Source organism: Nannospalax galili, unplaced genomic scaffold (genome assembly GCF_000622305.1).
Source record: "Nannospalax galili isolate Female #2095 unplaced genomic scaffold, S.galili_v1.0 scaffold705, whole genome shotgun sequence".
In the NCBI taxonomy this organism is placed as follows: domain Eukaryota; kingdom Metazoa; phylum Chordata; class Mammalia; order Rodentia; family Spalacidae; genus Nannospalax; species Nannospalax galili.
The window spans coordinates 1,677,491-1,693,659 of NW_008352871.1; the positions used below are offsets into that span (position 1 = coordinate 1,677,491).

At 33.6% G+C, this 16,169-nt stretch overlaps 1 protein-coding gene across 5 annotated transcripts in view; it reads left to right on the plus strand.

The window, feature by feature from the left end:
* Positions 1-16,169, plus strand: part of Robo1 (roundabout guidance receptor 1) — a 432,413-nt gene that overhangs the window by 327,511 nt on the left and 88,733 nt on the right. For 4 of the 5 annotated variants that reach the window (XM_029554552.1, XM_017802462.2, XM_008850082.1 and 1 more), the window contains exons 7-9: positions 3,505-3,513; positions 8,178-8,302; positions 10,541-10,712. In XM_029554552.1, the coding sequence (XP_029410412.1) occupies positions 3,505-3,513; positions 8,178-8,302; positions 10,541-10,712 (306 nt within the window). The remainder of the gene's footprint in view (positions 1-3,504; positions 3,514-8,177; positions 8,303-10,540; positions 10,713-16,169) is intronic. The other variant, XM_017802463.2, reaches the window with a different exon arrangement.

Consider the following 16,169-nt stretch of genomic DNA (forward strand, 5'->3'; position numbering starts at 1 on the left):
CAAAATATAATTTTGTCTATTTTTTAAAAATAATTATCTTATTTAATTTATAATTATGTAAAGGTATGGAATAAATAAGATTGTTTTAACCTTAAATGATTACTTTACTTTTTTATTAAATTTGTTTGTAGCTAGTTTTGCACATGTATGCAATGCATACCAACAACTACCACCCCTGTCAACCCCACTACCAGGACCATTCCTCCCCACAAATCTCTGGAAACCGTTAGGACTATTCCTTTCATTTTGTGACCGATAGAAGTTAACCAAGAGTTGTCTCTGTGACCATAGGTTTGGAGCTATCTGTTAGAGAGTGGTGGGCTCAGCAGTTTATATACAACTAAAGACAATGGTTCTCCCTCTCCCACTGTTTATCAGTAGATTGCTTTTACAGTTACAAAACAGTTGACTTTACAAACTGCTTAAAGGAGTCTTGTTTTTTAAATCACATTCTAGTTTTCCATATCCTTTTAAAACTATAGCTAAATATTCTTAAAGATTTCTCATATTGTGTGGATTTCTTTTAAAACATCTTCTCTATATACATGTAGTAGTGATTTTGTTAGTAATGACTTTGTTAAACAATTTAGAGCAGTTTAAATGTGTTACCAAGTCTGTTTTGTGTCCTATTGAATATAGTTTTTCTTAACCTATTAAGCAGTCGGAAAATTTGTACAAAGACCTGACGTGGTCAAAAATTCTGGAAACCAGTCTTTGGTTAGCCATCTGTGACCCTATGAAAGATATTTAGCAACTTTGAGTCTCTGTGTCCTCCCAGAGAAGGAAGTGTGTTAGGTTGCTAAGCTCTAAGGGCTCCAAGCATTTCAGTCTATTTGTTTGTCTGTTTGTTTGTTTTAAGAGGTAACCAAATATGCTCCTCCTTTTTTTACCAAGCGGGAAGAGAGATGTACTTTAAGCCTTCACAAAGAAGAAGTTGAAGAGAGTTAGAAGGGTAGGCGTGAAACTCCCATAATTCTTTTCACATATTGAGTTGACAATAACGTCACCACCTATTTTAGACAAAGACTAGTCCCTGAATAGAAAAAATAATCTCCAATTTGACTATTCTAGTATTTTTTATGTTGCTGTGATAAAAGACTGACCTTAACCAATCTGGGAAGGAAAGGGTTTATTTTGTCTTACAGCTTACATTCTACATACAGGGACTCCAAGGCAGGGCCTCAAGACAGGAACTTGGAGGCAGGCACTGAAGCAGAAACCACTAGGGATTGCTGCCTACTGGCTTGCTCCCCCAGCCTACTCAGCTACCTGTGTTATACAGCCCACACACAACTTCCCAGGAAGTGCACCACCCACAGTGGGCTGGAGCTCCTACATCAATTACCAATAAAGAAAATGTCTCATAGACATGGCTATAAGTCAATCTGATAGAGGAAGTTCCTCAATCATGGTTCCCTCTTTTCAGGTGACTCTGGTTTGTGTCAAGTTAAAAAAAAAAAAAAAACTAGCCAGACCGTTGGACCTCTAAGACATGTAAAGAAAGGGGAATTATATGAAGAATTTAAAGACATTTCCATAATTTTAATATTTTTAGAAAAAAATTGTAAGAATGGTGATTCCTATCAAAAAGGCAGGTAAAAAATGCAAAACATACTCAATATTTATTTATTATTCAAACTAGAACCTTTGAAATGGGGCATGGATAGTAGACAGGATTTCTTTTAGGTAGTAGCAATCATTTCCAGATAGTTGTGGTCTTTAAAAGCCTAAGTGACTGATCATTCAAGATAGAGTCTTCTCAGCAACTTCAGTTGTTTTTACTTTTATGCTAGGTGATTTTTGTAGATAATATTTAAAGTTCCTTAATAGACTCTAAGATATTTTCAAGATAAGATATTATCATTTGTCATTGATATGATATGCAAATTTATTACCCATAAGATATTGTCATTTGTCATTGATATGATACGCAAATTTATTACCCAGAAGTTCTTAGATGGGATTGATTCTAATTCTATCGTTGATTTTGATAAAACTGTAGGGAAGGAAAGAACACTTTAAATGTTAAAGCGGCAACTAACTGTCTTGCTATTATTGTATTTTTTGAAATATTTAATGAATTTAAAAATATATAAAAATAAATAAGAACTATTTGTCTAGTCGCCTGACCTAACTTCATTAGTCTGATGAGATCAAGTTTGTTTTCAGAGATTAATCTTAAAGCTAATCTGCAACCTCTTTGTTGTTTCAAAGGAAATTTGACTGACAGTTTGTCAGATTCCTTCTTTTGTGGTTCCAAAATTCTTCCTGTCATTTAAGATATAAAGAAATGCAATAATAATTTATCCACCATTTTTTAATCTAATTTTCAAAAAAATTTCTAACATAAATGAATGAGAAATTTTCCTCATTAAAATGAAACTAAGTTATTGCACTCATGTTAAAAATGCTTCTGATTTATCTTAACATTTTGAATATGTGTCAAAATGTACAAGACAACTATTGTCTATTTTATAATTACACTATCTCAAAGCAACAGTCTTTGGCATTAATTAAGACTACAGGGATATGTGTCAAGTCTAATTAATTTGGCTTGATATTAAATATGAGAATGATGCATTTGCATGAAATGCATTGATGTGTGTTTCTTCTTTAGTACTGTGAAGATCTGCAATTGACAGTAATGATCTTTGCTTCTGAAATAAGGAAACAAATTAATTGCTTTCTATTATTTTAATTCTACATTACTTACAGCTTTTGATAATAAAGTAATCAATGTTTCATCATTGAAAACAAGTAATGTGATTGTGACTCTAAACAAAATTAATTTTTTTGTTTCCATCATTTCTTCACTTTTTCATATCTATTTTTTTAATTAAAAATATGCAAGAATATAATATATTCAATACACTGTGATAGCCTTCCAACCCAACTTTTGATCATGGGTCATGCCATTATGAGCTGGAGCTCATTAAAGACCATACCCTAATCTTTAGAATTGTAATCTATTTGATCTATTTGCAAGTCATTTGTGTACATAATTAAGTGTGAGACCTGTAAGTGAGAGGAGGGTTTGCAATATAGAACTTCTAAACATCAACCTGATGGTGCAGCTACTGAGGGTTTTATTATTTCTTGTCCTTCAAAAGATGCTAATTTTGATTTCTGTGTAGCTTTAGGACTTAAATATATAGTATCTAAAAATCCATTACATATAGCGTTATCTCTCTTGTGATCTGATAGCAAAATATAAAGTGATTGAAAGATGTTTTATAATTTTGTGGCTATCACCAATTGTAACTCAGCCATTTTTCATATTTGAGATTTCAAAGTTCATTTCTGGTTTTCCCAAATTATTCATGATTGTATTTGAAATGCTAACAAATATTCATTCATGGATACTGTGATCCGTGTATCTCAATATTATGTTCTTTATTTTATGTTAAATAAGAACCATTGTTAAGTCAAATCTTACTACTTTTTCTGTTTCATGTTTTTGTTTCCTTATTTTTATTTATTCCATGTTTTCTTTTTTTGTTTTAGTTGGGTCTGGTAAGTTGACATTTTATTGGCCATCTTCTAATCACCGTGTCACTGTGACTGGAACTTCTCTTCCCCTTTCCATCCATACCCTTCCATGTCCTTCAACCAATCAGCCTCCATGTTTCACTTGTCATTGGCCACAAAGACAGACTGCACAGAATAAATCTGCAGGAAGTATGGGTAACTGTAACAAAGAGTAAAGGTAATGGGTTTGCTAACTTTCTGTCTTATTAAGTCATGTGTAATCTGCTTCCTTTACTTTCTTCCCTTCTGAAATAAGTGATAAGCCATAGGATTGTATCTTGGTGAAATACTATTTATGCCTCTAAAAGATTAAACAAATGAAATATATGCCCAGGGGAAATTTTAGCTTTCTTTGTTTCAGATATGTCCATAAAGCTGTATCTGTCTAATTTCTTGTAGCTATAGTACAATAGTAGTCTTTAGAAGTTCATGTGGTGAATAGCTTTGTATTTGGAGCTTGTTGGTTCTCATTTTCTTTGTGTCAGATTCATTTCATTTCATATGTGAGATAACCACATGGAATGTCTGAAATTTGCTTTGATTTTCTTTCTACCTCTATAAATAGTCACCAAGTTTCAGTGCACTTCATTTGGGAAAAAGATACATTCACTCAATCAGAATGCTAGAATGCCATGTGGGAGACATTGTGGTGCCAAAAGGCAGGCGAGACAGTAGTTTTCACCTGAAAATGATCTTTCTCACTGTTGTTTAAGGCAAAAGTCATACAAATATTATTTCATATTCATATGGATATGATGGGTTATTCACTAACTGTGATACAATAACCAGCTACTTAGGAAATATGTTATCTATAATATACTATAAAGACTATAGATTAATTAAATTTTAAATAAACATAAAAATAATGAAGACATTAAAAGTATGAAATACAAATTGAATTGCATATTTATATAATAAGTTATGTCTGATAGATTAATGTTTATATAATATTAATATAATAAAAGTAACATTAGAAAGGCTGTTCATGACATGGAAAATATATGTACATTATCTGAGAAATGGATGAAATTTTAGCATAGCAACAGTTTTAAGAAATCATAAAGAAAATGTAAATGTGTGGACATATTTTCCAAAACAGATATGTGAAGTGAACATGTGAAGAAAAACATGCTTGCTCACACAGGTAAAAGTGCTAACTAGGAGGAGAATCTGTTTTGAGTATACGTGTAATATTAATGCTCAGGATTTTTAAAATTTGAGGGAAAAAGCAATTGTGTGCTGTTAGTGAAAGTCTTAGGTGACAAAACAAAGTCTACATGCAATTTTGTTACATTTTAGTATGATATAGACCTTTGCATACTTTCTGATGCTATAATTATACTTCTAGGAAATATTATTGAGTATATTAGAGAGAAAACTGTTAACATTCCACTATGTTTAATAGTGAAAATTAACCCAATATTTGGGAGGATGAGGCAGGAAGATTGCAGAGATTTTTTGAGGCCAGCCTGGGCTACATACGAAGTTGAAGGCCAGCCTGGGCTATACAGGAAGATGCTGTTTCAAAAAAATAAAACCAAACAGAAGTAGTTAAAAAGGAGAAAAATCTGAATTTGTATTAGAATTCAAACTCGGGGGTTTTGTGCATGCTACACACATGCTCAACTACTGAGCTACATTCACGACTGAGAAAAATCAAAATTTAAAACAATAGTGATTTGATTAAATTATTTCACATAATATATATTATTGAATAGTTATTAAAATGCTTTAGTAAGAAACCGTTAGAATATTATCCAGTTTTCATAGTAAGATAATTGGTAGTCTTTATTTTCATCTTCTTTGTCAAATTTTCCATTTCAGGACTTAATACATCATTTCATTGGTTATATCATTGTGCAGTTTTGACTGCAACAAATTTAAATATTTTATGCAGTCATGAATATCAAGTATTGTACAACTGATGAATACCCTCAGTCTAAATTAGTATATGTTAATAGAAACATATTTGGTCTTTTTTGTCCTTAGAGCTATACCTGTATCTAGTATTTGATGTACATGCAGGGTTTTTTTCTGTTTGATTTCTGAAGCATAGTGTTACTATGTTTCCCTGTCTGTCTTTTAACTCCTGGGCTCAAGCAATGCTCCTGTCTCAGTAGCCAGGACCGTACACTTGTGCCACCACACCAAACGAGGATTTTTAAAAGTTTTGTTCCCAAGGCATCTCTTGTGGCTGATGTCACTGCTGATATTGGCTTGAGATTATGCCGAAAAAATATAGTAAATTTATTTCCAAGCAAATATCCTGTGTGGAAGGATTGCTTCAGGATAAATGTAGTTAGCATAAGGGTTTGTGTTCCTTGTTCCCAAATAAGTCTTTGAGGTCTGAAGAGAGCTGGCATTTTATAAAAGAAACAATTTCTGGCACACATTCTTAGACATGCTCATGAGACTTAGGAGAGAGACCACCCGAAGGTTTCACTTGACTAAGTGGTTTGAACGTTTATATTTTCCTACTCGGATTCCCTTCGTATTGGAAAGTCATGTGCTCCCACTCATCTAATTAATCATTTGGGTATTTTTCTCATTGAAAGTAACCAAACTGTAGTCTGAATTTCGTTTATTATCCAGTCAGTCCTTTGAATGTCTCAGTCTGATTTCTGCATCAGTTACTCTAACCCTTACCTAAGAAGCAAAAAGCTCCTGTGCAGATTGGTACCCAAAGGGACATCCCTAGGCAATGGACACACACCTATTATTATACCTGGGTAATAACAGTCTTTGCTAAATTCATGAGTAAACCACTCAATTACAATCACAAGTTTTCTACAAAAAAAAAATAAAAATTAAAAGCTAGAACTTCAGCTTGACCAAATTGAACTTAAATTACGTCTCCTAACTGTATTTTTCCCCTATAAGTTAGAGAACATTTGAAAACATTTGACCTGATTTCTCAGATCTCCTATAATTTTCTAGTCAAATGTTATAATTTCTACTAACCCTCAATTTTAAAAATAGGCATAGAAGAAAGCATATTGCTCTAGAATTTAGGAGCACTAATTACTTTCTTCAGTTTTTGTTATCAAGTTAACCATATAGACATTATTTTGTATTTCTTTTTAAAGTATTTTTGTATTTTACATATTTCTGATTAATGCACGTTAAGTGATTTTAATGTGCTTTTATGATTTATTTTTAATATGAAAATATGTATATACAATATGATACAATACATATATAGGTTCATCAGCTACAATTGAACAGAAAGTACTAAGAAAAAGAAAAATGCCTTTCCAAATATTTTAAACACAAAAGAATCATTCTCATTGGTTCTCCAAAAAAGAAGGGAGGGAGGGAGGGAGGGAAGGAAGGAGGTAAATCCCAGGGGCCTGGAGAGATGGCTCAGCGATTAAGAGCACGGGTTGTTCTTGCAGAAGACCTGGGTACAATTCCAAGCACCCACATGGCAGCTAACAACAGTCCCTTACTCCAGGTTCAGGTGATCCGACACCTTCTGTCCTCCAAGGGCACTGAACAACATGGGTGCACTTACACACATGCAGGCATAACACTCCTACACATAAAATAAAAATAAATAAATCAAAAACAAAAATTTAAAAAAAAAAAGAGTTGATTCCTATTGGCTTTAGGGAGTTTCCAGAAGTGACTCACGTAAGTAACTGAAAATACTTTTAAAGAAGTGGTGACAAGGTCTGAAAAAACCATAAAAAGTGGATTTGAATAGCCTTGCCCAGCAGAAGCTGCTTGAAGACTGATTGAAATTGTAGTTAACATCAATTTGAACTGGGGCTTCCAGAAATAATTCGCTGTTTCAGACAGCCGATAAGAAATGGATTTTAAAAGTGTAAACAGTAGGTTAAGAGATTCAGTACATATTGTTCTTCCAAGCACTAAGCCCAGCCCTAAAGCAAGCTCCCCACCCCCACCCCAGGACTGGCTGTGTCAGCACACCTACTTTTCAGCTGCCATTGCCCTCAATGTAACCGACACAGTTTTCTGACACTCTGTTTACTGCTGGATGAAGTGGCCATTCAAGTCTGTATAAATCAAACAGTTTGGACAAAGCTGGCAGTATTTATAATGTCAGGATGAGCAGATGTTTCAAATTTGCCCTCATTTCCATATATATTCTGTTTGAACATGCCCTGGCCCATGTAAATGAAGGAGGCATACGAATCCACCATTGCTTTAAATTCGTTTCTATTCAAATAATTGGACTGAAGATTTTAAATGGCTGTAATTTTGCATGGTAGCATTTCAGGAGCTTTTGAGGTAAAGTAATTTTAGTTCCTGCTTGTATCTGGAGTTCTCTGTGTGTGTGATTAGATTTCATTCACTTTTAAGCAGCTTTAAATGAGAAAAGATAATACTTAGTCATACGAATTTCAGGTATGCTTTGAATATAAAGGGTCAACCTGTAGCCCAAAAGTTCTTTTAATGTGAGGGTTAATTTTAGAAGGTCAAGTAATAAGAAATCTCTTCACGATACAACTCTGTTTCATTGTATAAATATGCACTTAACAATTTTACTCTAAGTGAAGGGTGGGAATTGGTCCATTATTATAATGTGTTGTAGAAAATAAAGGCAGCACTTGAAACATCAGAAATCAGTGTCAGTGCTGTAATGACACGTTCTAATTCAGTGTATTTTGTTGCATCTCCTTTAGAGCCTCCACATTTTGTTGTGAAACCCCGAGACCAGGTTGTTGCCTTGGGACGAACTGTGACTTTTCAGTGTGAAGCAACTGGAAATCCTCAACCAGCTATTTTTTGGAGAAGAGAGGGGAGTCAGGTATAACTTTACTGTTTTAAGCAGAAAATAGTCATGCTAGATATCTGAGAAGAATGTAATCATATAACAATGAAATTAACAGGAAATGAGAGCCTAAATGCCCCAGAAATTTTAGAAAAAGAGAGAAGAAAAAATTGTCTTTGTTGTTTTAATTCTGAAAGCAATTTTTCATGCCTAGTTTCCCTACACAGAGGTCATTGTTTACCATATGAATGTTACTTTTATTTCTAATCCATACACACTGAATAGAACCTTATCTATTCTCTGTATAGTTCCATTGCCATCTGTATTATTCATACATCTAGGATTATGTACTAATAAATTTGCATATATTTGAAACAGAATTGATGATTCATCAGTGTGAGTTCTCTGAAAACATGGGAATCTGAAATCCCTTCTGAATCCTCAAACTAGATGAAATTCTCTTTAATATCACTACCTTGTTCAATAGAGTTTAATACGTGCTAATCACTTACAATCAAATCTTATTTTATAAGCTATTTATAAACTAGAATTTTCTATACATGCTAAATTTAAAATATAGAGATCTGCTCCTATCCTATTTTATGGGCTTCAATTTAAGAAAGAAAGCAATTTCATAGACTTCAAGATGTCTCTTTATCTCTATTATTTTTCTTCTTAAATAGGTGAAATACCACACTTTATACCTGTAAAAATTAAGTCTTGCTCATTTTCAGCAGTTATTCCTTGACCTGTTATATTTTTGCTTTACTCATTCTTGGTTTGAAGGTCTTGCTTCTAATGTGCTTTTATAAAAAGCAACAGGTATCTTACTGACTGGACTCAGTTATCTTTTGTGAGTAATCCCATCAACTTCATCTTTTAATTTTACTCTGGTTCATGATATTAGCTTGATTATAATATATACATCATTTGAGTCATATTATCTTGGTAGGTTCTAACATATTACACTTGATCCCACCAGATCAAATGTTGACAGCTGAGCATGATGGCCCACGCCTTTATTCCCAGTGCTCAGGAGGCAGAGGCAAGCAGATCTCTGTAAGGTTGAACCTGGTCTACATAGAGAGTTCAGGGCCACCTGAGACTGCAGAGAGACCCTATCTCAAAAAAAAAAAAAAGAAAATTACCAGAGCACAAAGAAAGCGATTATTTTATAGCAGAAAATCTGAATAGCAAAACTAGTAATGTACTAGATCTTTTTTTAATAGCATGATACTTAGATTAAATTATTTAAACTCCACAACACATTCTCAGAAAAAAAATTATTTACTTTGGTATAATAGTGCAATCAATTTTCATTTTAAAAAGGTTTAAAATCAGTCCACTGAGTGGTAGTTAATCCTTTACACATTTTGTTGCTGAAGGTGAAGGCAGCAAAACTTCTAAAATGAAGCAGCCTTCTTTGATCAGAAAGAGGTCAATATTATTTATTTACTGAAATATAATGGCATTGTGCATTATTCTGAATAAAATACAAACGTCTCAGAGTCATGATCCATTGATCAGTTTTATATGAATGTCAAAAACTACAAAACAAGCATACTACGTCCTTAAAGGAAAAACAAGATATACAGCTGCTAAGTGATCAATAGATGTTCACAACAAGAACATTAGCAATCGGTACCTGGAAGATGTGCAATTTTGATTATTTTATTTTATAAGCAATTATATCTAATATATAATATATTTAATATACTTTATTGATTTTTGTGTATTTCATAAAATACTTCTTAATCATATTTAGATTAGTTCCCTTTCCCTTGCTTCATGTTCTCAGAGTCCCCCACAAGATTTCATGCATTTGATCATATATGTTAATGAGTCTACATTATAATTCTGTTTGTGTAATAAAGTCTTAATAGTTTCTAATGCTAAGAGCCTTGCATATGTAGAGCAAGACTGTTGTTATAGTTTGCATAAATGTGTATTTTAATTAAGTGGTATTTAATACCCGTACATATTTGGTATTAAACCCAAATTGACAGTTATAAAATATACATTAATACAGGGCATTTATTTAACTTTTCATATAGCCCTATTCAACTTTGTATTAAACCACTTATATTTAATAGTATATATCATACATTTGTACATTTATATATGTGGTTTGTGATGAAAGAATATTTTGTTTGTTTTTACATATATGTATATATATTAATACATATATTTACAAATGTATACGTAGCTGTGTCAAAATCTTGGAACCTAGCACTTAACCTATTTGTATTCTTTCCTCTCAAATTCTTGTTTTAGAATCTGCTTTTCTCATACCAACCACCACAGTCATCCAGCCGGTTTTCAGTGTCCCAGACTGGAGACCTCACAATTACTAATGTCCAGCGGTCTGATGTTGGCTACTATATCTGTCAGACTTTAAATGTTGCTGGAAGTATCATCACAAAAGCATACTTGGAAGTTACTGATGGTAAAGTAAAATGGTCTATTTTAAACTATGCAGATTTGTCTTAGGCTCAAAGAAGTGCCAATGAATGTATTGCTTTCCAGCTTTGCATTCTTCTTTACAGCTATTTTACTGTAAAGAGGGTTTGATACAATCATGAGTCTAACATTCTTAGATTAACTGTATTACACATTTGTAGCATCACATCATAGTCCTAAAAGCACAGCAATCATCCAGGAATAGGTTTATTCTGAACAGCTTTTCATAGGCAGGTTTATATGTTTTAGAAATATGAAAATTGAAAGTCACTTTGTAATCCTTTCTTCCTTCTATTTCCTCTAAATTCAGAAAAATAAAGAGAACTGATCATAAATCCAAGATCTGACAAATAATAACCTATGGTAATTTTTGATAGTCTGAGTCATCCTATTTATCCATATCCCTAAACGTGATCAATTATTGCCAAATATGTTTACAAAGACTAGGTAACTGAGAAAAATCTCCAACTTACAAGATACATGGTAGGGATCTTTTTTTTCAAGTAAATTATTTATTGAAAATTTCATACATGCATATAAAGTGTTTTGATCAAATCCATGCCCATTGCCTCCCCTCTAACTCCTCCCATATCTCCCCATCACTTTTTCCTGATAACTTCATGTACCCTTTCTTCTTCTTTATTTTTTTTTTTTAAATGGGGCTTTTGGCCACTCTAACATTCCCCCCTCTGAAGAAGTAACCCTAAAATATTTTAAGGATTAGATACAAGCTCCCAAATACTTTCATCATTTTTGGCCTTTCGAACAGACTATGTTGCTAACGAGGCCCAAGGACATTTTGACTTTTAGCCAAGAAACTGGCTACTTTCCTTTGGGGTCTTTTTACCCTAATTGCCTAGCCAATTCCTACCTCCTATTTTTTTTTATATTTTTATTTATTTTATGTGTATCAGTGTATTGAGTGAATGTATGTGAGTGCACCCGTGTCATGCAATGCCACGGAGGTCAGAAGAGGGCTTCGGATTCCCCTGGAACTGGAGTTAAGGACGGTTTGTAGCTGCCATGTGGGTGCTGGGAATCGAACCCAGGTCCTCTGCAAGAGCAGTCAGTGCTCTTAACCGCTGAGCCATCTCTCCAGGCCCAGTCTTACCTCCTATTCTTATCACATCATCCTCTGAAGAGGTTACCCAAATTGCCAATAGAAAATAGGTATGCAGACCACTCTGGCTTCTTCCATGCTGAACAGGGATGCAGGGTGAGACAATTGGAGTACCCCTTCAGTGCGTCTATCTAAAAGACTCCCAAATTGCATAACTCTTATCTCTAAAGGGAAAAGAACGGCCTTGAATCATGAATAGGATATGTGAAGGAGAAGTAAAGGCAAAAGTAATTAGCATTATAAGTTCTAGCCAGAGAACTAGAAAAAAGTCAGAACAGGGCAATTTTCAAATGTTCATATGAGTCCATTGGAATTTCTTTAAGAAACTAGAAGAGAAAATATCTTGTAAATATGTATTGATATATATAGGTTTTTGATAAAAAGTTAATTTATGAAATATTTATTTCACATAAGAAAATTATCTGCAAATATGTGAAATACACATATGTATTTACTTCAGATGATCAAAATACCTGTAAATGCATTAAATAAATGTATTTCAGTTATTTTTGAATTCATTTATATGTATATGTGAATGTAATATATGTATGTATATATATATAAAATGGAACTAAAAACACTGATATTCTTCTTTTTCTAACACTAAATTCATTTGGAAAATTAGAATTACTTTTACTTTTTCAATTCTATACAGTAAAAAGAAACATATAAGGAAAGAGCCATTGCATCCTTCAAGGAGAAAGATGGTACCAGAATTAAAAAAAAAAAAAAAAAAAAAAAAGAGTGGAGAATAAAAGCTGCTTGCTGCGTCCATTCACAATAGTTGATTCTACTGTTTGTGGACTTTTCATGTCGTGTGTGTGCAAGTGTGTGTGTGTGTGTGTGTGTGTGTGTGTGTGTTTATACATGTGGAGGGCACAGAAAAATTTTAGGCTTTGGTTTTTGGGTGTCATCCACCTTTCCTTGAGAGAAGGCCTCTCATGGGTAGAGCTCTCCAAGTAGTCTAGGCTAACCCCATAGATCCTGCTATCTCTGCCTCCCCAGTGATACATGCCACCATGCCTTGCTTTTTATGTGGGTTCTAGTGATTTAGCTTAGGCCACAGACTAAGTTACCCTCAGCCCCTGTTTTTCTTTTCTTGAGGCAGTGTCTCATTATGTTGTTTGGCTGGCCAGAGCTCAGGATTTTCCCACCTTCACCTTTAGAGTACTAGGATTACAGATACATACCGCTGTACTGGGCTTTGTTTTCCTAAATTTCTAGTAATGATTTGATCGTCCAGGATCATAGTTGTTTCTCTAATTAGCAGCCATACAGTCGGCTTTGACTCTTCATCCTTCCTTATCACTGTATCCATTCAGTAAAATTACAAATCCATCAAGTTTTCTTCATCACTGCACAACTCCCAGGACTAACTTGCTGTAGTTGAAACTACAGTAACTATTAATTCCCTCTGTCTCTTTTACTCTCTTCCAAGTACATTTTCATATCATTCTTCTTCCCAATTTTGTAATTCAAGTGTGAAATGAACTGTAAAATAGATGAAGTGAATACAGTGTGTTGGGTTTATTTATGAATTGAACAACAGGGTTAAGATATGGAACATTTCTAGACATTGAAAGGCTTTTGTTCATATGTCTGGTTGATAAACCCCTCTTTGGCACAGACTTTCATAAGCATTCATTTGTTTTACCTGTTCTTAAACCTGAGCTAAATAAAATCACATAGTAGACATTCTTGTGTATATGACATATTTGATTGAAAATAATGCCAGTGAAATCCATTCATGTGTATATCAATAATTCATGTATTTTAGTACTGTGTAGTATCCCATTGCATAAGTGAATCATGGTTTATTTATTTCCAGTTAGGGTTTTTATTAGTAAAGCTAAATCTTACTATACATATCTGTTGGAGGGACGTGCATACAGTTATCTTGGTTTGCTTTTTGGTGGACATGTGTTAAATTATATTCTTTTGACTTTCTTATGTGTTCTAGATACATTTAATTTTCAAATATGTGATTTTTAATTATCTCTTCCCTGGCATTCTCTTAATGATGACTTTTAGAACTGAGTAATAATTCTAGTGAGTTCAATGAATGATCTCTCTTTCATGATTACTGCTTTTAGTTTGCTGCTCTAGAGTCTTCAAAGATGTTCTGGGTCTGTCTTGAGAACCTTTGTTATTTATACCTTGGAGACTGAAGTTTTTATTCATTGTAAATGCGTTTTTTGTGTATGGTGTAGGTCAGAAGTCAAAATTCTTTTAATTTTCCTAATATGCAAAGAAATTGTTAAGCATCATTTGTGGGAAAAAAGAAAAAAAAAAAACATGCTTTCCTCATATAAATACCCTGGCATTTGTTTAGAATTCAAATGAGTATATATACCTGGATAATTCATGGTCTCTGTGTGGTTCCAAGATCTATTTACCTCATTTCCTACAGACTTAGTTAGCACATACTTTAAGTAAATATTAAAAATTGATAGTGTTAGTCCCCACTTTTTTCTTTATTTTAGTTTTGCTTTTGAAAATCAAATGCGTTCTTACAAATTTAAAGCCCAATGTCTGAAAATTCCACATAAGACTACATACATTAACAAAAGTTATTTTTTAAAATTTAATTCTTATTAATATATTTCAATTCAAATAAATGATGTATATCAAACATATATATCTCTCAAAAATCTCTTTAGATTTTCTATAACTTATCTTAATAAAGTCTATTGTTCTCAGCATAGAAATGTTATACTTACTTTTCAGAGTTACACGAGACATTTTATATTTTTGATGTGTATTTTTGTATTTCATTATTGAATTGTTTTAGGACTGTGTCTAATTATAACATTGATTTTGGTGTCTTAGCTTGTTTCCAACAACCTTAGTTAAATTCCTTCATTATTTCTAATAGTTTTAGGTAGATTATTCTGAAATTTTTATGTGAAACGTGTATGAACTGAAAACAAAACATCTACTTCGTCCTCAATATTTGTACATCTTACGTCTCTTCCTTGACCTTCTTGCCTGTCACCTCCAGTGTAGTGAGTGTAACTATAATAGTGGACATTTTTCTTAATTTCAAGTTCAGAAAGGAAACACTGAATATTTTACAAAGTGTAATGTTGTGTTGGATTTTTGTGGCTAATTGTAGTTTTGAGACTATCTGGAGGGCATTTTAGAATATTAGCTTCATTATCATGTTGCCTAGGGTTCCCAGATAATGTTGATGGTCCTTAAATATGCATTGCAATTCACAATCTAATCTTCTGCAGGCTGAGCTCTGAATAGCACGCTGGTTACATGCTTAATTATACCGTGCTGCTTGTATACCTCCTGTGTCTTAGGACTTCTCCATGCATCTACAGATGTAAATTTCACTCCCTTTGAGGAGTTTTCCTAACTCACTACATCCCCGTCCTTGCCTCTATGCACAGATTTACTCTGTTCTTGCCTGAGTTCTTTCATCTTATATTCCTCTGTCATGCATGACGACCTAAGTTCTATGAAATTTGAAACTTTTTTCAGGTTAGTCATGTTGAACATTTGCCTTGTAACTACCCAGGGTGCAGTGTGATAAATGTTCAATAGCTAGTTCTTGCATATCTGGAAGAAATAACAGAGGAACTTTTTAGAATTAAAACTAGGGCATCACTGTCAAAAACTCAGTACCTTATTCTTACCTGTGATACATATACATGCCCTGGATTCAGTAATTCAGAAGGCCCTAAAATGTGTTTGTGGTATGTGATGTACATTGCAGCCATTAGATTGCAGTTATAGAGACCACATAACAGGAAGTAGAATTTTAAAACTGCATCTTCTCTCATAATTGCAATTTTGTAAAGCAGCTTATATAAAGGTATATCTAAAATGAACACCGTTGAGGTATCCTCAAGTATCTCTAGTCATATAATTTAGAGCAAAGATTTCTAGGCTGTCTGTAAAGTGTCTTCAGTGCTAGCATGTAGATCTGAATTTGGATCTCCAGTACCCATGTAAAAAGACGGGCATGGTGGCACAAGTCTGTAACTCCAGTGCCAGGGCACTGGCCAACTTAGCCAATCAGTGGCCTCTAGTTTCAATGAGATACTGTGTCCAAAATAAGTTAGTAAGCAAATAAATATATAAATAAATAAACAAATAAATAAAGAGCAATTGGGGAAAATACCAGAAGTCATCCTCTGACCACCACACACAGATATACACATGTACACACACACACACACACACACACACACTCCCCTCCATGTACATGTTCGTGTACACACACACCTCCATGTACACTTTCACACACAGACACTCCCCCATGTACACTTTCATACACACACACACCTCCATGCACACTTTCATACACACATA